Genomic DNA, 25335 nt, shown 5'->3' on the forward strand with positions numbered 1-25335 from the left:
GTGAGTGCCAGCCAGGTGAGCTGGAGGCAGGGGGCAACGCCCCCCTGCTGGGCGGTGCTCGGGCTCCCGCCCACAACCACTCCCCTCTCTTTCAGGGAGGAGAGTCTCTATCCTCAGTTGCCAGGATTATATGGGCATAAAGAAAAGGGGGGAATTCTAAACACCGGAGTCAAATAGCAATGGAGCACTTTAAAAGATATGGGAACTAGATATTGACACATAAAGTCTTCCCAAGGACTTGAGTAAAATTTGGGAATTGTGACCCTTAAAATTTGTTTCCAGTTTTCTGAGAGAAGACTCTTTAAAATTATTATACAGATGGTAGCACACTCCTTTGCAAATGTAAAAAAACGTTTTCTTCTATATCGCCTAATTGTTGGAGGGGTAGCAATAAACTTGGTACATATTATCATTTACAATGGGAATGTCAGTTGGTGCAAGATGTTTGGAATTTAATTTTGACAGAATTGATAAATATTATTATGGAAACAATTGCTTGTTGTCCAAAATTAATGCAGTGAAAGTTGTGAACAGTACCTCCAAAGGAAAAAAAAAGACTTCCTCGTTTGATTACATGCAAAATTATATTCAAGCAGAGCCTGCTGCGGAGAAATCCCAGATGTGCCAAAGAGATTGCACATGTTCTGCCATACAGGCTAATAACCCACCAGTGGCACGTTGCATTATTTATAATTTTGGTTTATTGGATGCATATTAAAGGATGAATAGAATTACATACAGATTATATCATGGGATCTAGATAAGGTTTGTGTTTTATGAATCCTCTGTTTGAATAGGTGAGGTGAAGAAAAGCTGGGTTCTGGTTTTCGCACCCTTGGTTTGCAGTGCAACCACTCCAATATTTCATCAGGTTCACTCCTTATTTATGCCACCGGAAATAAGATAAAAAAATTCCTTCCAACACATAAAAATTGGAACAGAATAGGGTCAGTTCCACATCCTACTTTGTGTTCAAGGGTGAAGAACTAATCTAGGCTAATCTAATGTGCTTTTTCTTGTCAAGTATGTATTACTAATGAATCATGTAGAAAATTTACTCACCACTTTGAAAGTTTCTATAGCGTTTCTCTGGGTAAAAAGTATCATTCCTTTACTGTCAGAGTTTTCTTCACACTTTAGGACACTGCTATCATGATATTACTGAAGAAGATTTAGTACTTAATATATCTATTGGAGAGGACACGGGTGGCTAGGACTTTCCGATCAGAAGGTCGGCGGTTTGAATCCCCATGACGGGTTAAGCTCCAGTTGCTTGGTCCCTGCTCCTGCCAACCTAGCAGTTCGAAAGCACGTCAAGTGCAAGTAGATAAATAGGTACCACTCCAGCGGGAAGGTAAATGGTGTTTCCGTGCACTGCTCTGGTTCGCCAGAAGTGGCTTAGTCATGCTGGCCACATGACCCAGAAGCTGTACGCCGGCTCCCTCGGCCAGTAAAGTGAGATGAGCGTCACAACCCCAGAGTCGGCCACGACTGGACCTAATGGTCAGGGGTCCCTTTACCTTTACCTGTATCTATTGGTATTGATGAATTGTTTCTTTACTAACATAAATTGGTATTCAGGGTGCTAGGGGAGGGGTAGTACCTCTGGTGGGGGACATGATGTGCTCCTTTTAGGGTAGTTTGTCCATCTTTGGCCCCTACCCTGCACTCAGCACTCACCTATAACTCCTAGAAGCTGTCAGCATGTGAGAGTGGCCACACCCCGGGAACGGCTTCAACTGGCCAGCTAAACCAGGTGAGGGTAGTTACTGGGTCTCAAACTCTAAGTGAGTTAGGAACTTCCCCTGCATGCGAAGACAGGCTCTGTTAGATTGAGCAGACAGAACCAATCGTGGGTTCAACAGCAAAGAAGGCAGTTTCTGCACATGCTCTGGAGGAAAATGAGGGGCAGATGGGGCTCATCAACCTGGGAAGGTAACCCAAAAAGGAGAAGGAAAACTCTGATCTTAAACCTCCACTGCCTTGCAGGAAATATTTGGGTTTATCAGTGGGGTTTTTTTGCTTGGGGTACACAAGGTTACACAGTAACAGCAACTTTTATTTTATTTTTCAAAAGTTAAAAGTGTGGCACAACTTCATGGTGAGTACTGGCACATTTCCCCCCTAAAAAACTATTAAGTTACTTGATAGTGTGTATACTATGTACATATTAAAAGGAAGTGACTGTAGATATCTTAGGAATACTCAGTGTGATGGCCTGGGATTCGGACTCGGATGCTGAACCTGAGGGATCCCAGCCTGCACAGGATTTCCTGCCTCCAGAACCAGCTGAGCCGGGGCTGGGGCTTGAGCCTGAAGGGTCCTCACCTGTGCTGGATCCTCAGGTGCAGGCACCAGCTGAGTTTGCTCTGGCTCCTGAGGTGATGGAGGACCCATTGCCCGCAGGTGCTCCACTCTCAGAGGAAGCTGAGGTTGCCTCTGGGTCCGGTAACCCTCCAGCCTCTCTTGAGCTGCAGAGGCTCAGGGCAGAGAGGCGGAGGGAACTAAGTTCCCACAGGAGGAGTGCTCGCCTCCAGGCCAGGAGAGGGGAGTCACCAGAGGATCGGGGCCCCCTATGCCTCGGGGCAGATAAAAGCCAGCCAGCCCCAGTCCCAAGTTGCGGGAGCAACATTGTTGGTTGCTAGTTCCTGCTTTTCTGCCAAAGCTCCTGACCTGCCCTGGCTTCCTGCTTGCATGCCTGTCCCTGACTTCACTCGACTCCCTGCCCTGCACCCAGCTTCAGCTACTACGGACTGCCTCCACGTTGCACCTTTGACCACGGACTGGACTTGACCTCACCTCTCCAGTAACCCAAGGGACCAGCACACTTAGACATTGTACATTGAGCAGGTGGTTTTTCATCAATAATGGGAGCAAGAGATGATCTGGTAAGGAAGGCCCCCACCAGGGGTGCAGGTGAGATGGGTTTTTTTTTGCAAAATCAGCTAAAAATATGTCCATAAATATGTCTATAAATAAGACTTGTCCTTGGCTAGGAGGCGCAGTTTGGAGGGTCCTGACAGGCGCTCAAGATCACCTAGCTACGGCTCTGCCCCTGATAAGGGGGGGGGGGCGTGTCTGGTGGAATGAGATGCCCTTCAGAACCTGAAGAAATGGACCTCTTCTTCCTCCAAGGATTACAGAGAGAAAGGGAAGCAAAGAGAACAAAAGAGCAAAGATTTTATATCTGGAGCTAGTTGGACTGGGAATACACCTTTCAGAGGGCTGCAAAAATTCCTAGCAGGGGATTTGCTATTTGATATAGGAATGCTTGTTTGCTTCCATTATGCTCTGGTTGTAATTGGTTTGTTTTTTGAATTTATTGTGACAGTTGCATAAATAAAAGCAGTTAAGGCAATTGTATATACCTAATTTTTATTTTTATTTTTTAAAAAACAAGTCTAGCTATAAAAAGAGAAAAAATGTTCAATCGGATAATAACTGAAATAGTGTAACCTTTTAAAAGCATTAGAAAATTTGAAGTTATAATAAGTGAGGATAAACAATTAAGGGTAAACTAAGAGGGTATGGATTTGCTGAACAAATTTTTAAATGGAATACAAAAAAGGGAGGTGTGAGGAAGTCATGAAAATAAGTTAATGAGTGGTAAGATACTAGAAAGAGGGATTTTTATTTTTTATTTTTTCCTTTTATGTTTAATTTTGGATTTTGTATTTTTTCATGTTTTTCTTTACTGTTTTGTAACCTTTTTTTGTTAAAATTTAATAAATATTTTTTTTAAAAAAAAAAGCAGTTTAAAACAAGAACAGCAAAATCATAAAATCAATTTAAATCCAAGAGTGATGCCATTTGGGATAAAGATCTTAGAAGCTTTAGCATGAAGGAAATATTAGAGATTGACTGTCTTGTGCTCTTTTATCCAAAGGAAATTAAACCCTGTAGTATTAGCCCTGCAAATTTCCACTTGGTAGAATGGGGAAGTATATAACACTATAATGACAGCATATGGCATTAGAAATGCAGTGAAAGTCTTACTTTTATTAGTTCAGCTCTCCAAATGTCACACTTCCATTAAGCATTGTCAGCCTGATCTAACCACCTTAATACACATTCCCAACTACAATGTACTGTATTTGCTACCACAAAGCAAGGAACACTTTACTGGATCAGTTGTTGTACTACACATTTCCATCTCCCGCCTTTATAACTATCCATGCTTTGGATAAAAGACACTGACTGAGTCTACAACATTTTACAAAGATGCTGGAGAGAACGTTTCTGAAACTTTTTATTTTTATTTTTTATAAATCCTGTGATTGATCTTGTCTTCCTGTTGACAAGTAAGGACAATTTTGCAGGAAGCAGTATTAGATTTTTGCAGTTTGAACGCTCGTAAATCCTACCATGTGTTAATGTGCATCCATATCAAGCTGTCAACTTAATTCACCAAATGTCAAAAGAAATGCCTCTCTTCAAAGGCAAAATAATTCATGAAGAAAACATGATTTAACGTAGCATTTTTATAGGAAAGGCAACCTTGATTTTATAAACCACGAGGTAGTAAAGCATTCCAACTACATATATATTAAGCTACTGCTTCATCACTTGTTTCTTAGAAAGATAAACTAGATTTAGTCATGGGCAGATTGTATGTTTCATAGGCATGCTTTGAAATCTTGGCCCAACTCTGACTTTTCTGGGTTGCTTTGGGCTAGTCATGATCTCTCTCTTAATTCTCAGTCTGCAAAATAGGATTAATCACCTGATCATCAGGGCTTGCATAGATCCATGTGCGCTTTGCAACCCCTGACAACCAGCTGGTGGTTGGTACATCAAAGTGCTGTACACAGGCCTCTGCACAAGCTGATCAGCAGCACTCGCAAACCCCCTTTCCCCCAGCCACCAGGTGTAGGCCAGGTGGGTTTAGCTTGGCCAAAATGCCCTTGCAGGAGAAATTAGGAGACCCACAAGCCGGAGGTTACCCACCACGGAGTAAGTCAAAGAAATGTCACCCACCTTTTCCGGTCCTTTGCTCACATGGTCCAGATAAGTTGGTCCCCACTGTACCTTGCCTTGCACTGGTGTAAGTTCATCATTATCCTACATTCCATCAACATCAACACATTGCAGCTGCAACATCAAAAGAACTTCTGATGCAGCCACCGTAGGAACCGTGCAATTCTTCCACTAACCTGGTGCCATAGGCAGGCCCCTGTCAAGGGAATGCGCGAGGAATCATGCAGCATTGTCCCTTCGGAATTGCCAACCATGCCCTGCACCTTTCTACCTGCCCCCCTGTCCATGCAAGAGTTGTATGAATGAGGAACAGGTGCCTTCCACTCTTCCCATAGGTCAGAGGTTTTCCATCTTTCCGAGTCCACGGCTCCCTTGACCAACTACATTCTTGCTGTGTCGCCCCTGTGGGGCTCGGGAGCCCAGTTATGTCACCCCTTGCCTGCAGAGCTGGCAGCTTCTCATCTTTTTTCGAGCACCCTCCCTTGTGGAGTGCTCCCTCAGCCTCCTCTCCTCTGCCCTCTCCTTGGGAGTCCTCCAGGCAGCCCCTGCTGTTGTTCCTGATCTCTGAGCTGCCCCCCACCCCACCCCAAAGAGAGGTGCCTCCCAGAGGCATCATTTGCCTGCTGCAATAAACAGCTGTGCAAGCCTTTGGGAGGCAGAGGTGCAAGAGGGCATCGGAGGAGGGAGGGGAGGAAAGAGGGACAGAGGCCAGTGTTGCCCACAGCACCCTGGAACCCCACTGCCATAGGTCAATTCTGAGCTGGGCTTGACAAACTTCGCTTAAGAAGAAGAGGAAGGAAAAGAACTGTGATAGATTTAGGGGATTGGTTTGGATCAGGGTTTCCCAAACTTGGGTCTCCAGCTGTTTTTGAACTACAACTCCCATAATCCCTAGCTTAGCAGGACCAGTGGGCTGGGATGATGGAAACTGTAGTCCAAAAACAGTGGGAGACCCAAGTTTGGGAAACACTGGTTTGGATGATTCCCAGTGTGATTTTGTATCTACCAGGTGGAGGTCTGTAAGAGAAGGAACAGCTGAACTGATCAAACCAGTTTCTTAGTTAAGCCGGTCCAGTTACGTACCTCCCATCTGTATGACTGAAGAGGTCGGTGAGTGATGATGCTCCCTAGGAGCAGGGTAGGCATTTCCACACACCTTATACAGGCTGGAGGAAATATCATCTTGTAAGCAGAGAGAACAATAGCCAAGGTAGTCTGTGGGGGAGTTTGGGCTGCATGCTGAGATGACACTCTGTGTGCTGAATTCAAAGCTATGGCTTTGGGGACACAAACATCCCAGCAACCTAATGGGGAAGCATAAATCTGCTGGTGTGTTAATGCTATAAGCCCTCACATCCTGTGCTCAGGTTGTATATACAGTGGTACTTCAGGTTACAGACGCTTCAGGTTACAGACGTTTCAGGTTACAGACTCCGCTAACCCAGAAAAGAGTACCTCGGGTTAAGAACTTTGCTTCAGGATAAGAACAGAAATTGTGTAGTGGTGGCAGCGCAGCGGCAGCAGGAGGCCCCATTAGCTAAAGTGGTACCTCACGTTAAGAACAGTTTCAGGTTAAGAACGGACCTCCGGAATGAATTAAGTTCTTAACCCAAGGTACCACTGTATGTGTAAATAAAACCATATATTCTAAACCAGGGGTCACCAACCAGCCAGTGTTGGTCGTGCCAGTCACAAAATAGCTGCTATTGGGGGGTGGCATGACACAAAATGGATGTAATGCAAATGGAAAGATACAAGTTGAGATCCTACTTCAGGGAAATGCTGTCACCCGCATCGCCATTGCTGCCGCCGCCACTCTCTGCTCTAGAGGCTTCATTGATGAGGTCCAATTATTCATTTGTGAACTTTCTATAAAGTTCAATGGGAATTACGTAGAGTCATCCGAGAACAAAGGCTAAAGCTCCACCAGTGCTGCTCATCAGAGCTTGACAGGGGGTTGATTCTGGAAAATGCTGATCACTTCACTCCATCTTGCACAGGACGGAAGTGTTTGGTTATTTGTTGCTTTAAATTAATTATATTTAAATAAGGGAGGCGTATAATTTGGATAAAAAAATTGGCTTCCAGGTGGAAAAATCAAAATTAGAAACAGAACTGTTAGAACCCAAAGCTAAGAATGTATAACTTGCTGTTGAAATGGAATACTGAGGATGAAACGGTTAAATCTGCTATGATTAAATGGGCACAAGATATCGGATATAACATTATGTTTGCTGACTGGGAGCAGTTGTGGACCACAGGTATGAAATTTACGGCATGTAATGCCCTAAGAGAGAATATTATGAAAATGATGTACAGGTGGTACATGACCCCAGTCAAGCTCGCAAAAAATTATCATTTGCCCGATAATAAATGTTGGAAATGTAAAGAAACTGAAGGTACATGCTTTCACCTTTGGTGGACGTGCCCAAGGATTAAGGCTTTCTGGGAGATGATCTATAATGAAATGAAAAAGGTATTTAAATATACTTTCCTGAAGAAACCAGAGGCCTTTCTCCTGGGCATGGTCGGCCAATTGGTGCCAAAGAAGGCTAGAACTTTCTTTATGTACGCTACAGCAGCAGCAAGAATACTCATCGCAAAGCACTGGAAGACACAAGACCTACCCACCTTGGAAGAATGGCAGATGCAAGTAATGGAGTACATGGAGATGGCGGAAATGACTGGCAGAATCCGAGACCAGGGAGAAGAGTTGGTGGAAGAAGATTGGAAGAAATTTAAAATCTATTTACAGATACACTGTAAAATTTTTGAATGTTGATGACGTTGAAATGAAATGAAGTGGTTCTAGTAATAAGGCAAAATAAGAATATGCAAGAATGGATTGATATTAGACGAAAATTTGAAGCTATAATATATGAGGATAAATAATTAAGGGTAAATTAAGAGGGTATGAATTTGCTGAACCAATTTTTAAATGGAATACAAAAAAGGGAGGTGTGAGGAAGTCAGGAAAATAAGTAAATGAACGGTGAGAAATTAAAAAGAGGGATTCTTGTTTTTTCTTTTTCTTTTTCTTTTTATGTTAAACTTTGGTTTTTGTATTTTTCTTGTGTTTTTTTGTTTATTGTCTTGTAACTTTTTTCTTGTTAAAAAATTTAATAAAATATCATTTTTTAAAAAAATAAAAATAAATTACTTTTATTTAAGATGCAAGTTCTCAACTGAAGGGCAGATTAAAAGGAGAATCTGAGCAAAAAGTGTCTGGTCTTCTCCAAGCTACCCGAATGTTCTGCTACTTCTGCTTTTAAATTTCATAGAATTGGAAGGAAGATCAAAGACCATCTATTCCAATCTCCTGCTGATGCAGAAGATCTGCTACTACAATAACCCTGATAGGCTGGCATCAAGCCTCTGCTAAAAAACCACCTATCAAGGGGAGTCCACCACCTTTCAAGGCATTCAGATATTTGAAGGCAGCTATCATACCACCTAGTAATAATCTCTTTTCCAGGCTAAACATTTTTGCCTCCTTTTTGGGTAAACTTTGATGCTTTTGAGCCAAGGTGCTCACAGTAGAAAACCCAAAATGGAGATGGAGCATTGCTCTCTGACAACAGTATTTTCTTTGTCATAAAGCGGGACGTAAAAATAACTTCCACCCTACTGGGAATGTTGCTTTTTAGCACATTGGTTTTGGTATTTATGCAGGTGTCTAACTGAGTTACAGACACAGTCACGGATTTCCTTTTCACCCACTATGCTGCTTGACATAATGCCTTGATTCATAAGCAAGTTACATGGGTGCTAACCAGATTGCTCTTTGATCTTTTTTGGGAGCGACACAATGTTTGCAGTGTGCCTCACAACAACAAGCAACATGAAGGGAATGGATAATGAAGGAAGGGTTGTTGTCCATGGAGCTTCTAATTTTTTAAAGATACTGAATTAGTAGTCTCAGATTGTATGGGGTGTGGGCAGGGTCTGGGGAGCAGTAGTGCCTCTGGTGGGTGCCATCATGCTCCTTCTGGGGTAGTTTGTCCGCCTTTGGTCCCCACCCTGCACTCAGCTTTCACCAGAGGCTCCTATAAGCTGTCGGCATGTGACAGCGGCCACACCCTGGAATGGCTTCAACTGGCTGGCTAAACCAGATGAGGGTAGCCGATGGGTCTCAAACTCTTGGTGAGTTAGGGATTTCCTCTGCATGCAAAGACAGGCTCTGGTGGACTGAGCGAAGAAGACCAATAGTGGGTCCAATGGTCAAAAAGGTTGTTTCTTCACTTGCTGCAGTGGGAAGTGAGGGGCAGACAGGGCTCGCGAATCTGGGAAGGTAGCCCATCTCAGAGAAAGAAAGCTCTGATCCTGAACCTCTGCTGCCTTGTGGTTTATCTTCAGGAGATGAAAGGGCTAAGGAGTAAACCCTACATGGATCTGGAGGGGAGTTCCTAAGACAGTCGGATGGTGTCCATAGCTGTCAACTTACAGATTTGAAAATAAGGGACCAGCAGCCTTGAAAATAAGGGATCAGCAGCCAAAATAAGGGATCAACAACTACTTTGATAAAATACATATTTTGTTGCGTGCAAATGGCTTTAGATACCTATTAGGTCCATAAATTACCATATAGCATATATTCAACACCAAAAAACAGCAACAATTTGTTGTTGACAAAGGACAGCTGGACATAGAAAGGGCCCCATTACCTTCAGTAGCTTATTTAAGGGACACCATCAATAAGGGACAGCAGCGGGACACAGCGCTGGGATAAGGGACTGTCCCGCCAAATAAGGGACGCTTGCCAGCTATGATGGTATCTTGTATGTCTCCTCCTGGCAACTCCTGCAGCCAAGCTAGTTCCAAATGCATTGCTTTCATTTGGACCACATCATTGAGGCCGGGGGTGGGGTCCTTGTTGTCTGGGCAGCCCAGCTGTCTCAAATTAGGGAGCATTCCTAGCTGCCACCCCAGTCTGCATGGAGCTGCAGGGCCTCCACCATATCCATAGCCCTATACACATAGCAACATGGGCAGGGAGAGAGAGCGCAGACAGATCACTACCATCTTCCTGCCCCTGGGAAGCCCAGGTGGTGGCTGAGGGAAGCTGGCAGGGCTGGATGAGGGGACACCTGGATCACCCAGCTTGGACTGGTGGTGGTTGCAGCCGTCCAAAACACTTGGAGGGATCCAGGCTGGCAGTTCAGTTAGGATAGTATGCCTTTCCTTCCTCTCTCTCCATGGCCTTCAGATGTGCTGCTCTGAAGAGCAAGGTGGGAAGGGATATGACATATTTTCAGGAGACAGCAGGCAGACTAGGATGAGTCTTGGGGGTTCAGACGGTGAGCAAGAATGGTGTGGTGGAAAGTTGCCATCGGTTTCTGCTTGCAATTGGCTTATTAAAGTCTAGGAATGGGAATGATGCCAAAGTGTGCCTGGATTAATAAGGGTCTTTCCCTCCCCATAGTACATCTCACAATCTATCCATCCTCTCTTAAAGGTAAAGGTAAAGGGACCCCTGACCATTAGGTCCAGTCGTGGCCGACTCTGAAGTTGCGGCACTCATCTTGCTTTATTGGCCGAGGGAGCCGGTGTACAGCTTCCGGGTCATGTGGCCAGCATGACTAAGCTGCTTCTGGCGAACCAGAGCAGCGCACGGAAACGCCGTTTACCTTCCCGCTGGAGCAGTACCTATTTATCTACTTGCACTTTGACGTGCTTTCGAACTGCTAGGTTGGCAGGAGCAGGGACCGAGCAACGGGAGCTCATCCCGTCGCGGGGATTCGAACCACCAACCTTCTGATCAGCAAGCCCTAGGCTCAGTGATTTAGACCACAGCGCCACCTGTGTCCCTATCCATCCTCTCTTACCCCGGACCTAATGTAGTCATTCCTCCCAATGGAAATGCATTGAGGCATCTGTGAGCAGTGCAATTTCTCGCGCATTGTAAAACTAAATTGCAGTTTTTGCTGTGTTCCTAAAAGAAAGAAAGGAATCCTTCCTATGGATTAGGTTTCCATTCAGTTTGGTTGCGATAAAAATATTAAAACAACTATGAACAATGCTGGGTATTATTGAGCACCAGCTTTCTATCATATTTTCTATTAACTGTGCGCAGAATTCTCTCTTTCAGAGTATCGCTATAGCTCAGCTGAAATCTCAGCAAAGACAAAAAAGATTTTAAAACTTGTTATCATGTCAGAGCACATCTCACAGCTCCCCTAGAAATTACCTTCCTTGTGTATGTGTGTGTCCCCGATTAACAGGATATACATAATGAGCTTGCCTCTGGGTTCTAATTTAGGAAAACCTCCAATCTGGGTTTTCTTTTGTAGAACTGCCTTACATCCAGCTGTCACACTTGATGTGCTCTTTTCCATTACATCCGTGATAGCAAATTCCACCCCTCCTATGTATTGGCACTTACATCAAACCCACGTTGTCGGTACCTGACATCAGTGCCTGCTGTTCAGTGACAGTAACACACCACCAAAAGTGCAGATGAAGAATAGTCTCCAGTGGTGTATTATTGGCACCTAATGGCATATTCTCTAGGGACGCAGGTGGCGCTGTGGGTTAAAGCCTCAGCGCCTAGGGCTTGCCGATCGAAAGGTCGGCGGTTTGAATCCCTGCGGCGGGGTGCGCTCCCGCTGCTCGGTCCCAGCGCCTGCCAACCTAGCAGTTCGAAAGCACCTCCGGGTGCAAGTAGATAAATAGGGACCGCTTACCAGTGGGAAGGTAAACGGCATTTCCGTGTGCGGCTCTGGCTCGCCAGAGCAGCGATGTCACGCTGGCCACGTGACCCGGAAGTGTCTCCGGACAGCGCTGGCCCCTGGCCTCTTAAGTGAGATGGGCGCACAACCCCAGAGTCTGGCAAGACTGGCCCGTACGGGCAGGGGTACCTTTACCTTTACCTTTAATGGCATATTCTGAGGCAGTCGGATGTATGGTAGGAGCAGAAGCTGCCTACACATACCTAATGAAAACCAGCTGCGCAGTCCAACGATCTCAAATCAAAATGGAACTTCCCTAAGAAAGATAAATATGATCTTCTTAATTCGAATCAAATTAACAATGCAGGTTTGTGGTTCATGGAGAGGCACAACGTTATGGAAGAAAGCTTAAATGAACGGCATTTGATTTTTAAAAATATTGAACCTTTGAGCAGGTTCAGGTGTCAGGGTGGGGCAAGGCAGATGGAATCAAGGAAATATGTGATGAGGCAGATTTAGGGCCAGGGTGGAATCTGGTGTGCTTGGTTGAAGCCAAAACAGAGCCTGGTGGATTTATTGAAGGAGCCTTTGCATGACCTGCAAGTCTTTTTGTATCAAATGTTGGTGAGCTGACCGAACAGTTTTATTAAGTAGACACCGGGAAAGGCTGGCCAACTGGCTGGCTATTCTGCAAAAAGGCCATACAGTGGTAACTCAGGTTACATACACTTCAGGTAACAAACTCTGCTAACCCAGAAATAAGAAAATTCCTTCCAGTAGCACCTTAAAGACCAACTAAGTTAGTTCTTGGTATGAGCTTTCGTGTGCATGCACACTTCTTCAGATACACTGTGTATCTGAAGTGTATCTGAAGAAGTGTGCATGCACACGAAAGCTGATACCAAGAACTAACTTAGTTGGTCTTTAAGGTGCTACTGGAAGGAATTTTTTTTGTTTTGACTATGGCAGACCAACACGGCTACCTATCTGTAACCCAGAAATAGTACCTCGGGTTAAGAACTTTGCTTCAGGATGAGAACAGAAATCGTGCAGCAGTGGCGCAGCAGCAGCAGGAGGCCCCATTAGCTAAAGTGGTGCTTCAGGTTAAGAACAGTTTCAGGTTAAGAACAGACCTCCAGAACGAATTAAGTTCTTAACCCGAGGTACCACTGTACTCTCTCTGGGTAATGGATATGGTAAATAATGGATGTTATACAAAAAATATTTTGAGTCTTAAACACAGCTTTGATTTGTCATACTCTACTTCAAAAGTAATTTAGTGAGGCGTATTTTGATTTATTTTGCACACCTGCACACTTCCTCAAATTGTATTTTAGGAAAACATTAAGCATACATTTCCATATCAACAGGGCCATACATTAAGATAGGGCTTCCTAACCTTTTTGGGCCTGGGCAAAGTTGGAAATCTAAGAACCTCCAGCAGGCTCAACCCATTTCACAGAAGAAAAACTAGTGACCCACAGATATATTCTGACATATTATTCACTTATTATTGTTCACTTATTATTATTCTTCTTGGTAGGGTGGGGACACCATTTTGTGGTTTGCCTCAGGTGCCAAAATGTCTTGGGCCAGCCCTGCTAGCTAGCACTGAAAGCTTCATATGAACTGGGGCCGTGAATGACAAAAACGAATCATCATAATTTTCCGAAGCAGTGCTATGGTCTAAAAAAAACTGAATTCAGCCCAGCGATAAATCTGCTCAAAACACAACAGCTATGTTCTTGAACATCAATTGTTGCAACAAATTTCACTATGAGCAGTAGGGGGGAAATGGGTAGAATATTAAGTTGAGAGAGGAAGGAAAGAAGGAAAATTGTCTCAGCAGTTGTCAGGATACTCAAGGGCAGCCTAGGCTTAAGATAAAAAGGCAATGAAAGCAGGCTGGGCCAGTATTATGATGGAATCTGGACTTGGTGTTTCAAAGACAGTGGAGAGAAAAAGGTGAGCAAGTTCAGTCCTTACTATAAAACTGTGAAGTCATTTGAAGCCATCAAAGATGTACTGGGAAAGAAATGGCATGTTTGTGTGTATCACTCTTTAACAGTTAGTATTTTCTGTCAATTCCCCCCCCCCCAATTGTTTAGAACAGTGATTTTGCCAAATTGTGTTGCAGGGAACCTCTGTAGCTCATCAAGGGTTTCTCAGCAAGAATATTAGTGAAATCTGAGAAGTTTTCCTGCCTATTCCTACCCATTTTCTACCCCTTCTGTGTGCAACCAGAATATTGGTTGGGATTCTAAAGGGGTCCAGCAGACCTGGGCAGCACTTGGGAGCTGGGAGCCAAAGAAAAACAAGACTAATTTAACCAGGAGGGCTTGGTTTTCTACAGAAAGTCAGCAAAAAGTCTGGATTGGGATCGCATTCCACATCAGAACTGCTTTTTCTCAAAAGTGAAAGCTAAGCACAATGAAGGTTGAGCACAATTGATTAAACGTGTGACTAATATCATGTATCATTTGGCCCTTAATTTCCCTACTGGATTGGGGGAAATAACATATGAAGAAATGTGTTTTATTGTTCACATCCATGTTTGCTACTTTCTATTAGTGATAATTGCTGTCTGTGTTGTGGTGATGCGCGATATATATATATATATATATATGATTGTAACTATATTTTAGGGGACGCAGGTGGCGCTGTGGGTTAAAGCCTCAGTGCCTAGGACTTGCTGATCGAAAGGTCGGCGGTTCGAATCCCTGCGGCGGGGTGCGCTCCCGCTGCTCGGTCCCAACGCCTGCCAACCTAGCAGTTCGAAAGCACCTCCGGGTGCAAGTAGATAAATAGGGACCGCTTACCAGCGGGAAGGTAAACGGCGTTTCCGTGTGCGGCTCTGGCTCGCCAGATGCAGCTTTGTCACACTGGCCACGTGACCCGGAAGTGTCTCCGGACAGCGCTGGCCCCTGGCCTCTTAAGTGGGATGGGCGCACAACCCCAGAGTCTGTCAAGACTGGCCCGTACGGGCAGGGGTACCTTTACCTTTACCTTTAACTATATTTTACTGTGAAACTGCTACAGAGACATGGTTGGATCAAAGGATGATATATAAATGTAATAAAGGAATGAGTGCTGTTAAAATCCTTGTGCAAACAGGGAAACTGTACAAAAGTTGCAGTGAAGCTGTAACGTCATAAATTAATGTTGTCAGTGCTCCATGGTACCAGTAAATTATGAGCAGAGAAAGAGCAAATTTCAGTATTCAGTTCAAGACACTGGACTTTTTAAATAAAAAATGCAGTGAGGAGCCACTGAAATATGTTACATATTTCTTTCCCCACAGCTATATTCACGCAAAACAAAACACAATTTTCTCTTAATATTGCAGGGTAAGTTAATCTTAAATACAATATACAATTGACATCTCAAACCATGCTGAAAGATCAGAAAGACTTCCTTAGTCCTCAAAAACTGAATTCAGATCCAACTGCCTTCATTTACCAGGGAGAGTCCCTATTTCTGGTTCCTGCTTCGGTATTTCCCATATCCATTTTCTCTGTTTTTGCTAGGGGACTGCCATGTTCAGATCTTATTAGTGCCAGGTGCTTGACTTGCCATTCTTCAGAGTTCAGACCATCCTCCTTTCCTAACTGAATTAGTCTCTGGTAGTGATGACAACGACAGGGATGCACCAAGTTCAGTGGCGTAGCGTGGGGGGTGCAGGGGGGGTGCAGCCGCACCGGGCGCAACATCTGGGGGGTAGGGTATGGGGGCGCAAATCCACGGGTTAGGGGGCGCAAATCAACGGGTTAGGGGGTGCAAATTACTTGCCTTGCCCCGGGTGCTGACAACCCACACTACGCCACTGACCAAGTTAGTAGTAAAGGTAAAGGGACCCCTGACCATTAGGTCCAGTTGTGACTGCCTCTGGGGTTGCGGCGCTCATCTCGCTTTATTGGCCGAGGGAGTCAGGAGCGGTACCTATTTATCTACTTGCACTTGACGTGCTTCGAACTGCTAGGTTGGCAGGAGCAAGGACCAAGCAATGGGAGCTCACCCCATTGCAGGGCTTCAAACTGCCGACCTTCTGATTGGCAAGCCCTAGGCGTCACCCGCGTCCCTAAGTTAGTAGTAAAGGTAAAGGTAAAGGTACCCCTGCCCGTACGGGCCAGTCTTGACAGACTCTGGGGTTGTGCGCCCATCTCACTTACGAGGCCAGGGGCCAGCGCTGTCCGGAGACACTTCCGGGTCACGTGGCCAGCGTGACATCGCAGCTCTGGCGAGCCAGAGCCGCACACGGAAACGCCGTTTACCTTCCCACTGGTAAGCGGTCCCTATTTATCTACTTGCACCCGGAGGTGCTTTCGAACTGCTAGGTTGGCAGGCTCTGGGACCGAGCAGCGGGAGCGCACCCCGCCGCAGGGATTCGAACCGGGACCTTTCGATCGGCAAGTCCTAGGCGCTGAGGCTTTAACCCACAGCGCCACCTGCGTCCCAAGTTAGTAGTACCGCGATGTAAATAAGCCCTCAAAAGTTACTGGCCTACAAAGAGAATGAAGGAATGAACTTCCCGTCCCCTACAACCAGCATGGAACCAAAGAAGGCCAGTGAAGAAGGAATGTAAAGATCTGTCTACCCATTCACTCACCTGAGAGGCATTCCTGATACAAGACTGCAGTAGGGGATATGCTGAAGCAGCCTTCTTTTTGCCTTGAGAGTCAGCCCCCCAGGGGGTCACATGTTAGTGGCACGCAGGGACTAAACAAGAATGAGTGTGCTCAAAATGGGAGTATTGCACAAACACACAAAGCTGCTCATTTGATTCCCGATCAGCTTGATGCAGGGAAAGAGTTCACCATTACAGGGAAAAGAATGGGGAGAGGAGGTGTTGGAACCTGAAAAGGTAACAGGGCTTAGTGAGAAGGGAGAATCTGAGGCAGAGAGGAGTCCAGAAGCAGAAGCAGGAGAATGGGATGATGGAGGCCAAGAAGCAGAGATGATGGTGAAGAAACCAGGGTGTCCACCACTCCTGCTGCAACAAGCTCCCCTCCCTGCTGGTCTCCCAGGACCAGGACAGGTATGAAGTGAGAGGAGCAATGTCATGCACAATGGCGCAGTCTCAGATTGCTTGGGAGAGGAGGAGACTTAGGCAGCTGTGGGAAGGCATAGCTTTCACAACTGCCTCATAGGGATAAGACCTACTGAAGAAGAGTTGCTGTGCTCTTCTAATAAAGAGTTAACTTCACTTACTCTGTGTGGTTTATTACTGACTTGCTCCTGAATGGGGGTGGGGAAGGAAGCCACTGAGAATGGCAGCTTTAAAGAGCTGCAGGTGCCTTGAGGGGTGGCTGGCCTTCCAAACACCTGACCTTTCCCAGCAGTAAAGGACAAAGGAAGCCACTCAGAACCACCACTTCAAAGTGTAACTGATGGAGGAAGTGGGCAGAACGTTGTAAGCACTGGAGGAAATCAGACTCTTGATCTCCAGTGGTTGCAATGCTCCACCCACCTTCCCTTTCAACTACACTTGAAGCAGTGATTCCAGAAGATGGCACTATCATGGTCCCATTCATACTGCTGCTAAGGAGGCTGGTGGGCTGGATCCCACCTATGGGCCAACAGTTTTCTATTCCTGTATTAAGGCCTTGTTTAGTGCACAGCTTAACCATTTTACACATTGCAGCCCCTGAGACATATGTTGAACCATTGTTTATTGTTGTTTAGTCATTTAGTCGTGTCCGAGTCTTCGTGACCCCCTGGACCAGAGCACGCCAGGCACTCCTGTCTTCCACTGCCTCCCGCAGTTTGGTCAAACTCATGCTGGTAGCTTCGAGAACACTGTCCAACCATCTTGTCCTCTGTCGTCCCCTTCTCCTTGTGCCCTCCATCTTTCCCAGCATCAGGGTCTTTTCCAGGGAGTCTTCTTTTCTCATGAGGTGGCCAAGGTATATTGGAGCCTCAGCTTCACGATCTTCTAACTGTCCATAAACCATTGTTTATGGACAGTTAGAACAGTTGTGGACAGTTATGGACAGTTAGAAAACAGTTGTTTTCTAACTGTCCATTGTTTATGGACAATTAGAAAAAAAATGTAAGTCTGTCTTTATGCCCTCTAAAAAACACCTTGGCTTTTTTAATCAACAGAGGGGGACATGCTATTGTAGAATAAAGAAACACAGTTTTGCAATGTGCAATTGCATTGAGGCAGTGATCCTTGGTGAAAGAGTGGGGTGGTACTAGCGAACTTGTTTTCATTTGTGAAATATTGGAAGGGTATGCTATGATCATTCTTTCATAATCAGCTATGTCAGTTATTAGCTTTGTTAATGGAGGATTCTTGTTTTTGTCTTTTGTAAACAGCTAATCAATAATTTGCAAGGATTTTGTTGAGTGGAGAATCAAAAATACCCCCCCCCCCCCATCTCACCTCTCTGTTCTCAATTCCTTTCCCTCCTTTGTTAATATGCCAGGTTTATTTTTGCTGACATATAAACCTAAGACTGAGACAGCTGCAAGCCTACAGAAAATAGAATTGAGGGAAGAGATCAAGCTGAGTAGCAGATAGGATTTTTCTGTCAGTCTCAGTAAGCAATTTATCAGCCCAGGGTAAAATTTAGCTGCTTTTTAAAAGTTTTATAGATTGAGAAGTGAAGCCCACATTGAGTCTTTGTCTGCAACTGCAACAAACAGTGTCTTTCTGTCTTCTTTCTGCAGTTAGGAAATGTTTTGTTTGGTTTTTTCCGCCTCAAGATGAAGCACATCATTCAAAGCTCTTTTATTGACAGCAATTACAGAGGGAGCTGTCCTTCATGCCTTAGTAGAAACTTGCAGAAATGGGATGGATGTTTACATGAAAGACAGACTGGGTCTGAACAACAAAATTGCTGCAAGGATGAAGATGATGATGAAGAAATCATCTTGAAATTGCTTAATTTTTTTGTCAGATCATCACATATGAAAAGGGAGCATGATTTTTCTCCCTGCCAAATGTTATTTAGAGGATCACAGCAAGTTCCCTGCCTCGAGTAAAACAAAAACACCAAGCAAATTATTTGAATGAACTCACAGTGAAGAGGCTTAAGGAGAGAGCAGAATACACATTTCAAGTTTCTCTTCAAGGATACAGCCCAGAAACTGTTAACCTCTACCTCACATGCTGGGATTATGGGCCCCTTAGATTTCCTCAATGGCATTTCCTTTTCTCTCTAACCCAAACCACCAACTTTGTTGTTTTGTGCTACGGCTGTAGGACGTGATGGTCCTCTTCCACCAGAGCATAGAGTCTCAAGGAAGGCTTTGTGGAGTTGGTCCAGATCTTTTAGTGAGAGCTTGACTGTGGTGCAGCAGGAGACTCTATGTAAATGTTGTGTTGGAAGCTGGGTGCTAAATATTGAACAATTCTGTTTGTAGGTATTTCTGTTGGATCAGGGTCCTCTTCTATGCTGGCTGACTACTTTAGCAAATTATTATTGAGCATGTGTGTGTGTGTGAGAGAGAGAGAGAGAGAGAAAGAGAAAGCAAATGTTTAATTTACTTCTTAGCTTTTTGTTAGTGTTGCTTTCTATGCTTTAATTCTTTGTAATTGTTTTATCGAAGTTATGTTAATTATATAACTTGGGCTGTAACTAGGATGTTTTATTATGTTGCTGTTGCTGTTTATTGTCCACAAGCTGCTTTGGGATTCACTTGAATGGAAAGTTCAATCAGTCAATCAATTCTGGAAAAAGAAAAAACAAATCCTGTCAGTGGAATATACTAGAACAATTTTCAGCAGGTTCCTCTATCACTTCAGCCCTGGTTTGGGATATCACTGAGGCAAATATATTGGTGTGTAGTTCACTCTTTCTAGCCATAGAAAGGTATTATCAATGGAGCAATGTCATGTGGACCAATGAGATGCTTTCAGATCTCCAAAGGGTGGAGCCAGAGAGAAATTTGTTCCAGAATGCTCTACTGACAGCAATTGTTTTCCATCTTGCCTCTCCATCATGGAGAGCAGGAAATACCATTGCTGAATTCTAAGTGGCCTGTATTCCATCCATTATATGAAATAGCAGTTAACTGAATATCTTACTTGCTTTATCACATGAACATATTCAAAACAAAACAAAATTCCTTCCAGTAGCACCTTAAAGACCAACTAAGTTAGTTCTTGGTATGAGCTTTCGTGTGCATGCACACTTCTTCAGATACACATCTGAAGAAGTGTGCATGCACACGAAAGCTCATACCAAGAACTAACTTAGTTGGTCTTTAAGGTGCTACTGGAAGGAATTTTTTTTGTTTTGACTATGGCAGACCAACACGGCTACCTATTTGTCACATGAACATATGTTAGAATATACATATATAATCTGAGACAGGCAACCCAAGCTCCTTGCAGAGGTCCATGCACTAGAGCATGAGGAATTCAATGATGCCTAAAAACATTTTGCCTTCTCCTTTCAAGCGTAGCAAAAGAGTACTGAGAGCCAAATTTTGTTGCTCTGGCTGCAAGTTGTGTGGGGAGTGCAAATTAGCAGGTTAGAAATGTTAGAAAGTTCAGACTCCTGCTGTAGTGCCTTTTTCAAATTTCAGAACATACAGAGAGCTCAGCAGGGATCTCTCCTCAACCCACAGCACCACACATCCACATTACAAATATGCACTTCTAGCCACATTCTTGTGCTTCCTGTCCTAAAGAACACCTTTTAGCATGATTAGATCTGGAATGGAGCCGGTGTGCTTTATCATTGCTCATCTGTACTTGTGTTCAGAGCTATCTACCCTGGTCTGCTGCATCCTTTTCCCAACATCAAAACAGACCTATATCCTGGATATACATGTTTACTGGACAGTATGAAGCTAGGCTGGAAAGATGGAGGGCACAAGGAGCAGGGGATGACAGAGGACGAGATGGTTGGGAAAAACTATGGAAGGAAGGTTTAAAATTTACTGCATGTATGACGTTAAAAGAAAATGTTATGAAAATGTTTTATAGGTGGTATATGACACCCGTAAAATTAGCAAAAATGTATAAGACATGTAATAAGTGTTGGAAGTGCAAAGATAAAGAAGGTTCTTTTTATCATATGTGGTGGGAATGTAAGAAAGTGAAAGACTTCTGGGGAAAAATATATAATGAATTGAAGAAGATTCTAAAATATACATTTATAAAGAAACCAGAAGTCTTTCTGCTAGGGATATTAAGGAATGAGATAAAAAGAAGAGATGGTAAATTTTTTCAATATGCAGTAACAGCAGCAAGAGTGTTACTGGCCCAGAAATGGAAACAGCAAGAAATACCGACTGTGGAAGAATGGAGAATGAAGTTGTTGGACTATATGGAGCTGGACAAATTGACAGGAAAGATTAGATACTTAAGAGACCAAAAGTTCATCGAGGACTGGGGGAAATTTGTGGAATACCTGGAACATATAAAGGAGGGACAGATAATGCTAACGGGATTTAAAGAAGCACTGTGAAAGACTATGAAATATTGTCTAAAGGGAATAGAAAGAAAGATATAAACAATATCAATACAAAATTAAGAAATGTGCAACTTAAATTATAACTATGGATGATTTACAGATAAGCTGGAGGAAGTCCTAAAAAGGAATATGTTGTGAAATTTGGATGTGAAATTAATATGTTTTTTGTTTGTTTTTTCTTTTGATGTAAATTAATATTATTATTTTTTAAAGAGATGGTTGGACAGTGTTCGCAAAGCTACCAACATGAGTTTGACCAAACTGTGGGAGGCAGTGGAAGACAGGAGTGCCTGGTGTGCTCTGGTCCATGGGGTCACATAGAGTCGGACAACAACAACATGAAGCTAGGGGGAAAGATTGCGGTTTGGCGACAGAGTGCATACTTTCCTTGCAAAAGGTCACAGGAGCGATCTCTGGTGTTCTCCGTATAGGGCTGGGAAAGACAGCTTTCTGAAACCCTGGAAAGCTGCTTCCATTGAACTTCCACAGTACTGAGCTAAGCAGACCAATGGGCTGACTTTAAAGAAGGCATTTTCCTGTGTGGAACAGAGATCTGCAGAATTCCTGTGGGCGAAGGATATGCCTTTAAGCCTCAATAAGGCAGAACTGAAAAGACTGCTTTACAGAGTTTCTTAATAGCTCTGTACAAAGGTTATAAGCTTTTTTGGGGGGAGGGAGCTGTTTATATTTGATATGAAAATAGCCGAGTGATGCTTTGAAAAACAACCTTATGATGCTTATGATGATGCCTAGGAAATACTTCACAAGGCGATCCACGAGATTATTCCTGTTCATGCTGCTTGGCAGACATGTGTTGCAAATAAAACAGATGCAGATGTCCCTGGGGAGAATATCTATAAACTGGAGTATACGAACTCAGTTGCTGAGTTCGATGTTGTTGTTTCCTTACAGTTCCAGGGTTAAGCTGCCTTCATAAACCCACTTATTACTTGGGAGTAAAGCTGTTCAGAACTGAGTGCACACAGGAAAAGCATTTCCAGCAGCAGAGCTCATTAATAAGGGCATCTAGTTAAACCCACCTGGGATTGAATGGGCAGTAATGTTGATTGGCACCCATCCATCTCTGCAGACGGTGGGGTCATAGCTGTCAACCTTCCCCTTTTTTTGCGGGAAATTCCCTTATTCCAGCGCCGTTTCCAGCTGCTATCCCGGATTGTTAGATATCACGTAAACTGTCCCCGGGACAGGTGAAGCTACTGATCCCTTATTTTCGAGGCTGCTGATCCCTGATTTTCAAATCTGAAAGTTGACAGCTATGGGTGGGGTGCATCTTTGGGGGTGAAGTCAAACCGTTGGCGAGTTACAGCCCCAGTGGCGTAGCGTGGGGGGTGCAGGGGGGGCCGGCCGCACCGGGCGCAACATCTGGGGGTTAGGGTTAGGGGGCGCAAATCCACGGGTTAGGGGGTGCAAATTACTTGCCTTGCCCCGGGTGCTGACAACCCACGCTACGCCACTGTACAGCTCTTGCTGTGGCTGCAGAGAGCAATACGAGAGGGGCATGTTTTGTTGCATGTGGGGCAGGTTGAAGGCGTCCGGTCGTGCAAATGCACCGTGAACAGTAAAATGGCAAGTTATGTCAAGTGTCTCAAAAGGCCGGTCTTAAATATAGGTTTGCCACACTGGCGCGTCCCTTCCATAGCGGGCGGCTTCCCCGCAGCGGGTACTGGACACGGTGGGGTGGGGGCACCAGGCGGATTTTGCTGCCCATCCCTTCTCCAGTTGCTTTTATACCCAAAGACATTGCGTGCGCGCTCCCGCTTTGCTTCCAGCCGTCGCTTTCGTTTTGCTTTCCCTTCCTCTCTCGCGCTCCCCCTGCAGGCCGTGGGGAGGAAAAGCACCCGTCCAAAGTAAGGGCACCGGAAAGTGCCCTCTAATGACTTCACCGGCTGCTATTGCGCATGTTCATTTTATTAAACAACCCCAACAAACGCGCGGTGCGCCTGCGCCTTAGCCATGGTAGGAGGCGCGTGTGGCTTCGCCGCGCATGCTCAGTGGGTTCGCGCGTAGTCGGAGCGGGGGAGGGCGAAAGGTGGTTTTTGGCGGTTTAAGGGAGAGCTGAGGTAACTGAGGCCGGTAAATATTTGGGCGCCTGGGTCTGGCTTCAAGGGCTCTTCCTTCCACAGAAGCAGAACAACAGGGCTTACTCACTGGGAGTCCTTACCTCAGACTCGCTTTCTAGCGATTCCTGAAACAGAAATTGGCGACAAACCTCTTCCCCCCCAATAATAATAATAATAATAATAATAATAACGTGGCGGGCAGGTGTGCTGCTTATTACCGCTGTGGTCGATATTTAGTGCCCGTGAGGAGCGACTTTCAAGTGTTAGCTGCCTCTTTGCAGACGGTCTGATCGTTAAAATCTACATCTATGCCATAAATACCTGGCTACAAATTAGTGGGGATAATCTCACATTTATTTTTATTTTTTTACTATAGCCCAGACCGCTGTCATCTTGGGCTTCAGGTGGACGATTGGTTGGGCTGCAGTATTTACTTCAGTTATTATTATTATTACTGCTGCTGAAACGCTATGCTATAAGGTGAGAATCAGTTTGTCGCTTCATGTTTCCCTTAACAGACCTGCCCACCTCCGCAATCCTGGAAATTGCAAGACACAAGAGACAGAAGTTAAAATGCCTGTTTTCAAACATCCAGAATATCCAGAAGCGACGTTACTTCGCTTGGAAAGCTTGGTGCTTTTCCGGGAATCTCAAGTGTCCACCTTGTTATCAATCTTCGGAGAGGTAGCACTTTCTAATTTTCTTTTTTTAATTGCCCTCTAAGATACTTGGCCTTATTTATTTATTTTCAAAGTCTGCTTTTCAGGCAACATATTTCTTACTGGACAGGAAAACTGTGTTTTGTTTTGGTTTTTTTTGCTCCTGACAGGTAGTAAAGCTGAAGTGGATATACCACAGTTGGCCCAGGAAGGCCTGGGTTCAAATTTTACTTTAACTGAAGGTCTCTGTGACCTTTAGCAAGTCTTTACTATTACCTTAGCATGTCCTTTAGGAGTTCTTGGAACTCAGAGATACATACATGAGTTAACCACATGTGCTTTTTCATAACACAAGGGATTAACTCATGCACGTCTCTCTTAAGTTCAAAGAAATGCAGTTATGGTAGTTTTGAATATATCAGTTTTGTATTGCTGCTTTTCTTCCCCTGGCTACCAATAGGAGTTTACAAGAAAATGTAGACTAGTCAGGCCTTTTTCCCCCCTTCTTTTTTTAAAGGTTGCCATATAAACCTCAGTAGTGATTCTGTTAAATTCTAATGTACGAACAAGGCCTTCTTTTGACATTTATTTATCTGAATAGGTAATTAGGGAATAATGCGTACTATTTATGTAGCGCTACTCCTTAAGTACTCCACATACAGTATCTCTGTATCCCCAGCTGTGTTTGTGGAGACTTTGTGGTATCTCGATGGTTACCAGGAATTCCTTAATTTGAAAAAAAGTTATCAGAGGGCCAAGATTTCCTGAAAGGCAGTGGGACCTCGGTTTTTGAACGTAATCTGTTCTGGAAGACTGTTTGAGTTCTGAAACGTTTGAAAACCAAAACTCAATACAGAAGCCTTAAAATGGAAAAAACAATACAGAAAACTCACAATGTGCATGTTCGACTTCCGAAAAGTGTTCAAAAACTGAAGCATTTATTTCCGGGTTTACAAGGTTTGAAAATCAAAACGTTTGTCAATGGAGACATTTGAAAACTGAAGTTCCACTGCACTGACCTTTTTCCTGTGCTGTAGGTATAGGGTACTATGTTGTGTTCATTCTAGGATGCCTTCTCAGTTCAGATTAGAAATGGTAAAGCCCAGTGTGTCAGACCACCACTCCACATCACCTGTGGTGTTAGAACACGTTCCAGGTTTTTTTTACAGTGTATGGGACTTCTGTGAAATGCATTCTTTCCTTGGCAGGAAAATTATTATACAAAGAGCTATCTTCATGTAGTGCTTTCTAACTTACTTGCAGAATGTTAATATCCTTATAAAGCTATGCTAAGTTGGGCAACATTGTCCTCTTATTTCAAATGGGGCACACTGCCAAAAAGATAGTGGCCTATGTATGGATTCATGATAGGTGAGATATGAAGTGGGGAATTCTTGGCTCACAGCTCATTCTTTATGTAAAAGGTATTTTTTAAACACAAAAATTATTTGGCTTATGTTAATAACGGGAAGAGCATCGCTTCAAGCAGAAACTGTGAGGGTAATACTCTGCTATTCCCCTC

General features: G+C 44.2%; 1 protein-coding gene across 2 annotated transcripts in view; it reads left to right on the plus strand.

Annotated features, from left to right (window-relative positions):
• The first annotated feature begins 23068 nt into the window (after positions 1 to 23068).
• Positions 23069 to 25335, plus strand: part of ORC5 (origin recognition complex subunit 5) — a 79233-nt gene continuing 76966 nt past the window's right edge. The window contains exons 1-2 of one of the 2 annotated variants that reach the window (XM_083701580.1): positions 23069 to 23163; positions 23673 to 23838. In XM_083701580.1, coding sequence (XP_083557706.1) covers positions 23728 to 23838 — 111 coding nt within the window. In that variant the 5' untranslated portion in view covers positions 23069 to 23163; positions 23673 to 23727. The remainder of the gene's footprint in view (positions 23164 to 23672; positions 23839 to 25335) is intronic. The other variant, XM_083701581.1, reaches the window with a different exon arrangement.

The sequence above is a fragment of the Podarcis gaigeae genome (assembly GCF_964106915.1).
Source record: "Podarcis gaigeae genome assembly, chromosome: 10".
Lineage (NCBI taxonomy): Eukaryota > Metazoa > Chordata > Lepidosauria > Squamata > Lacertidae > Podarcis > Podarcis gaigeae.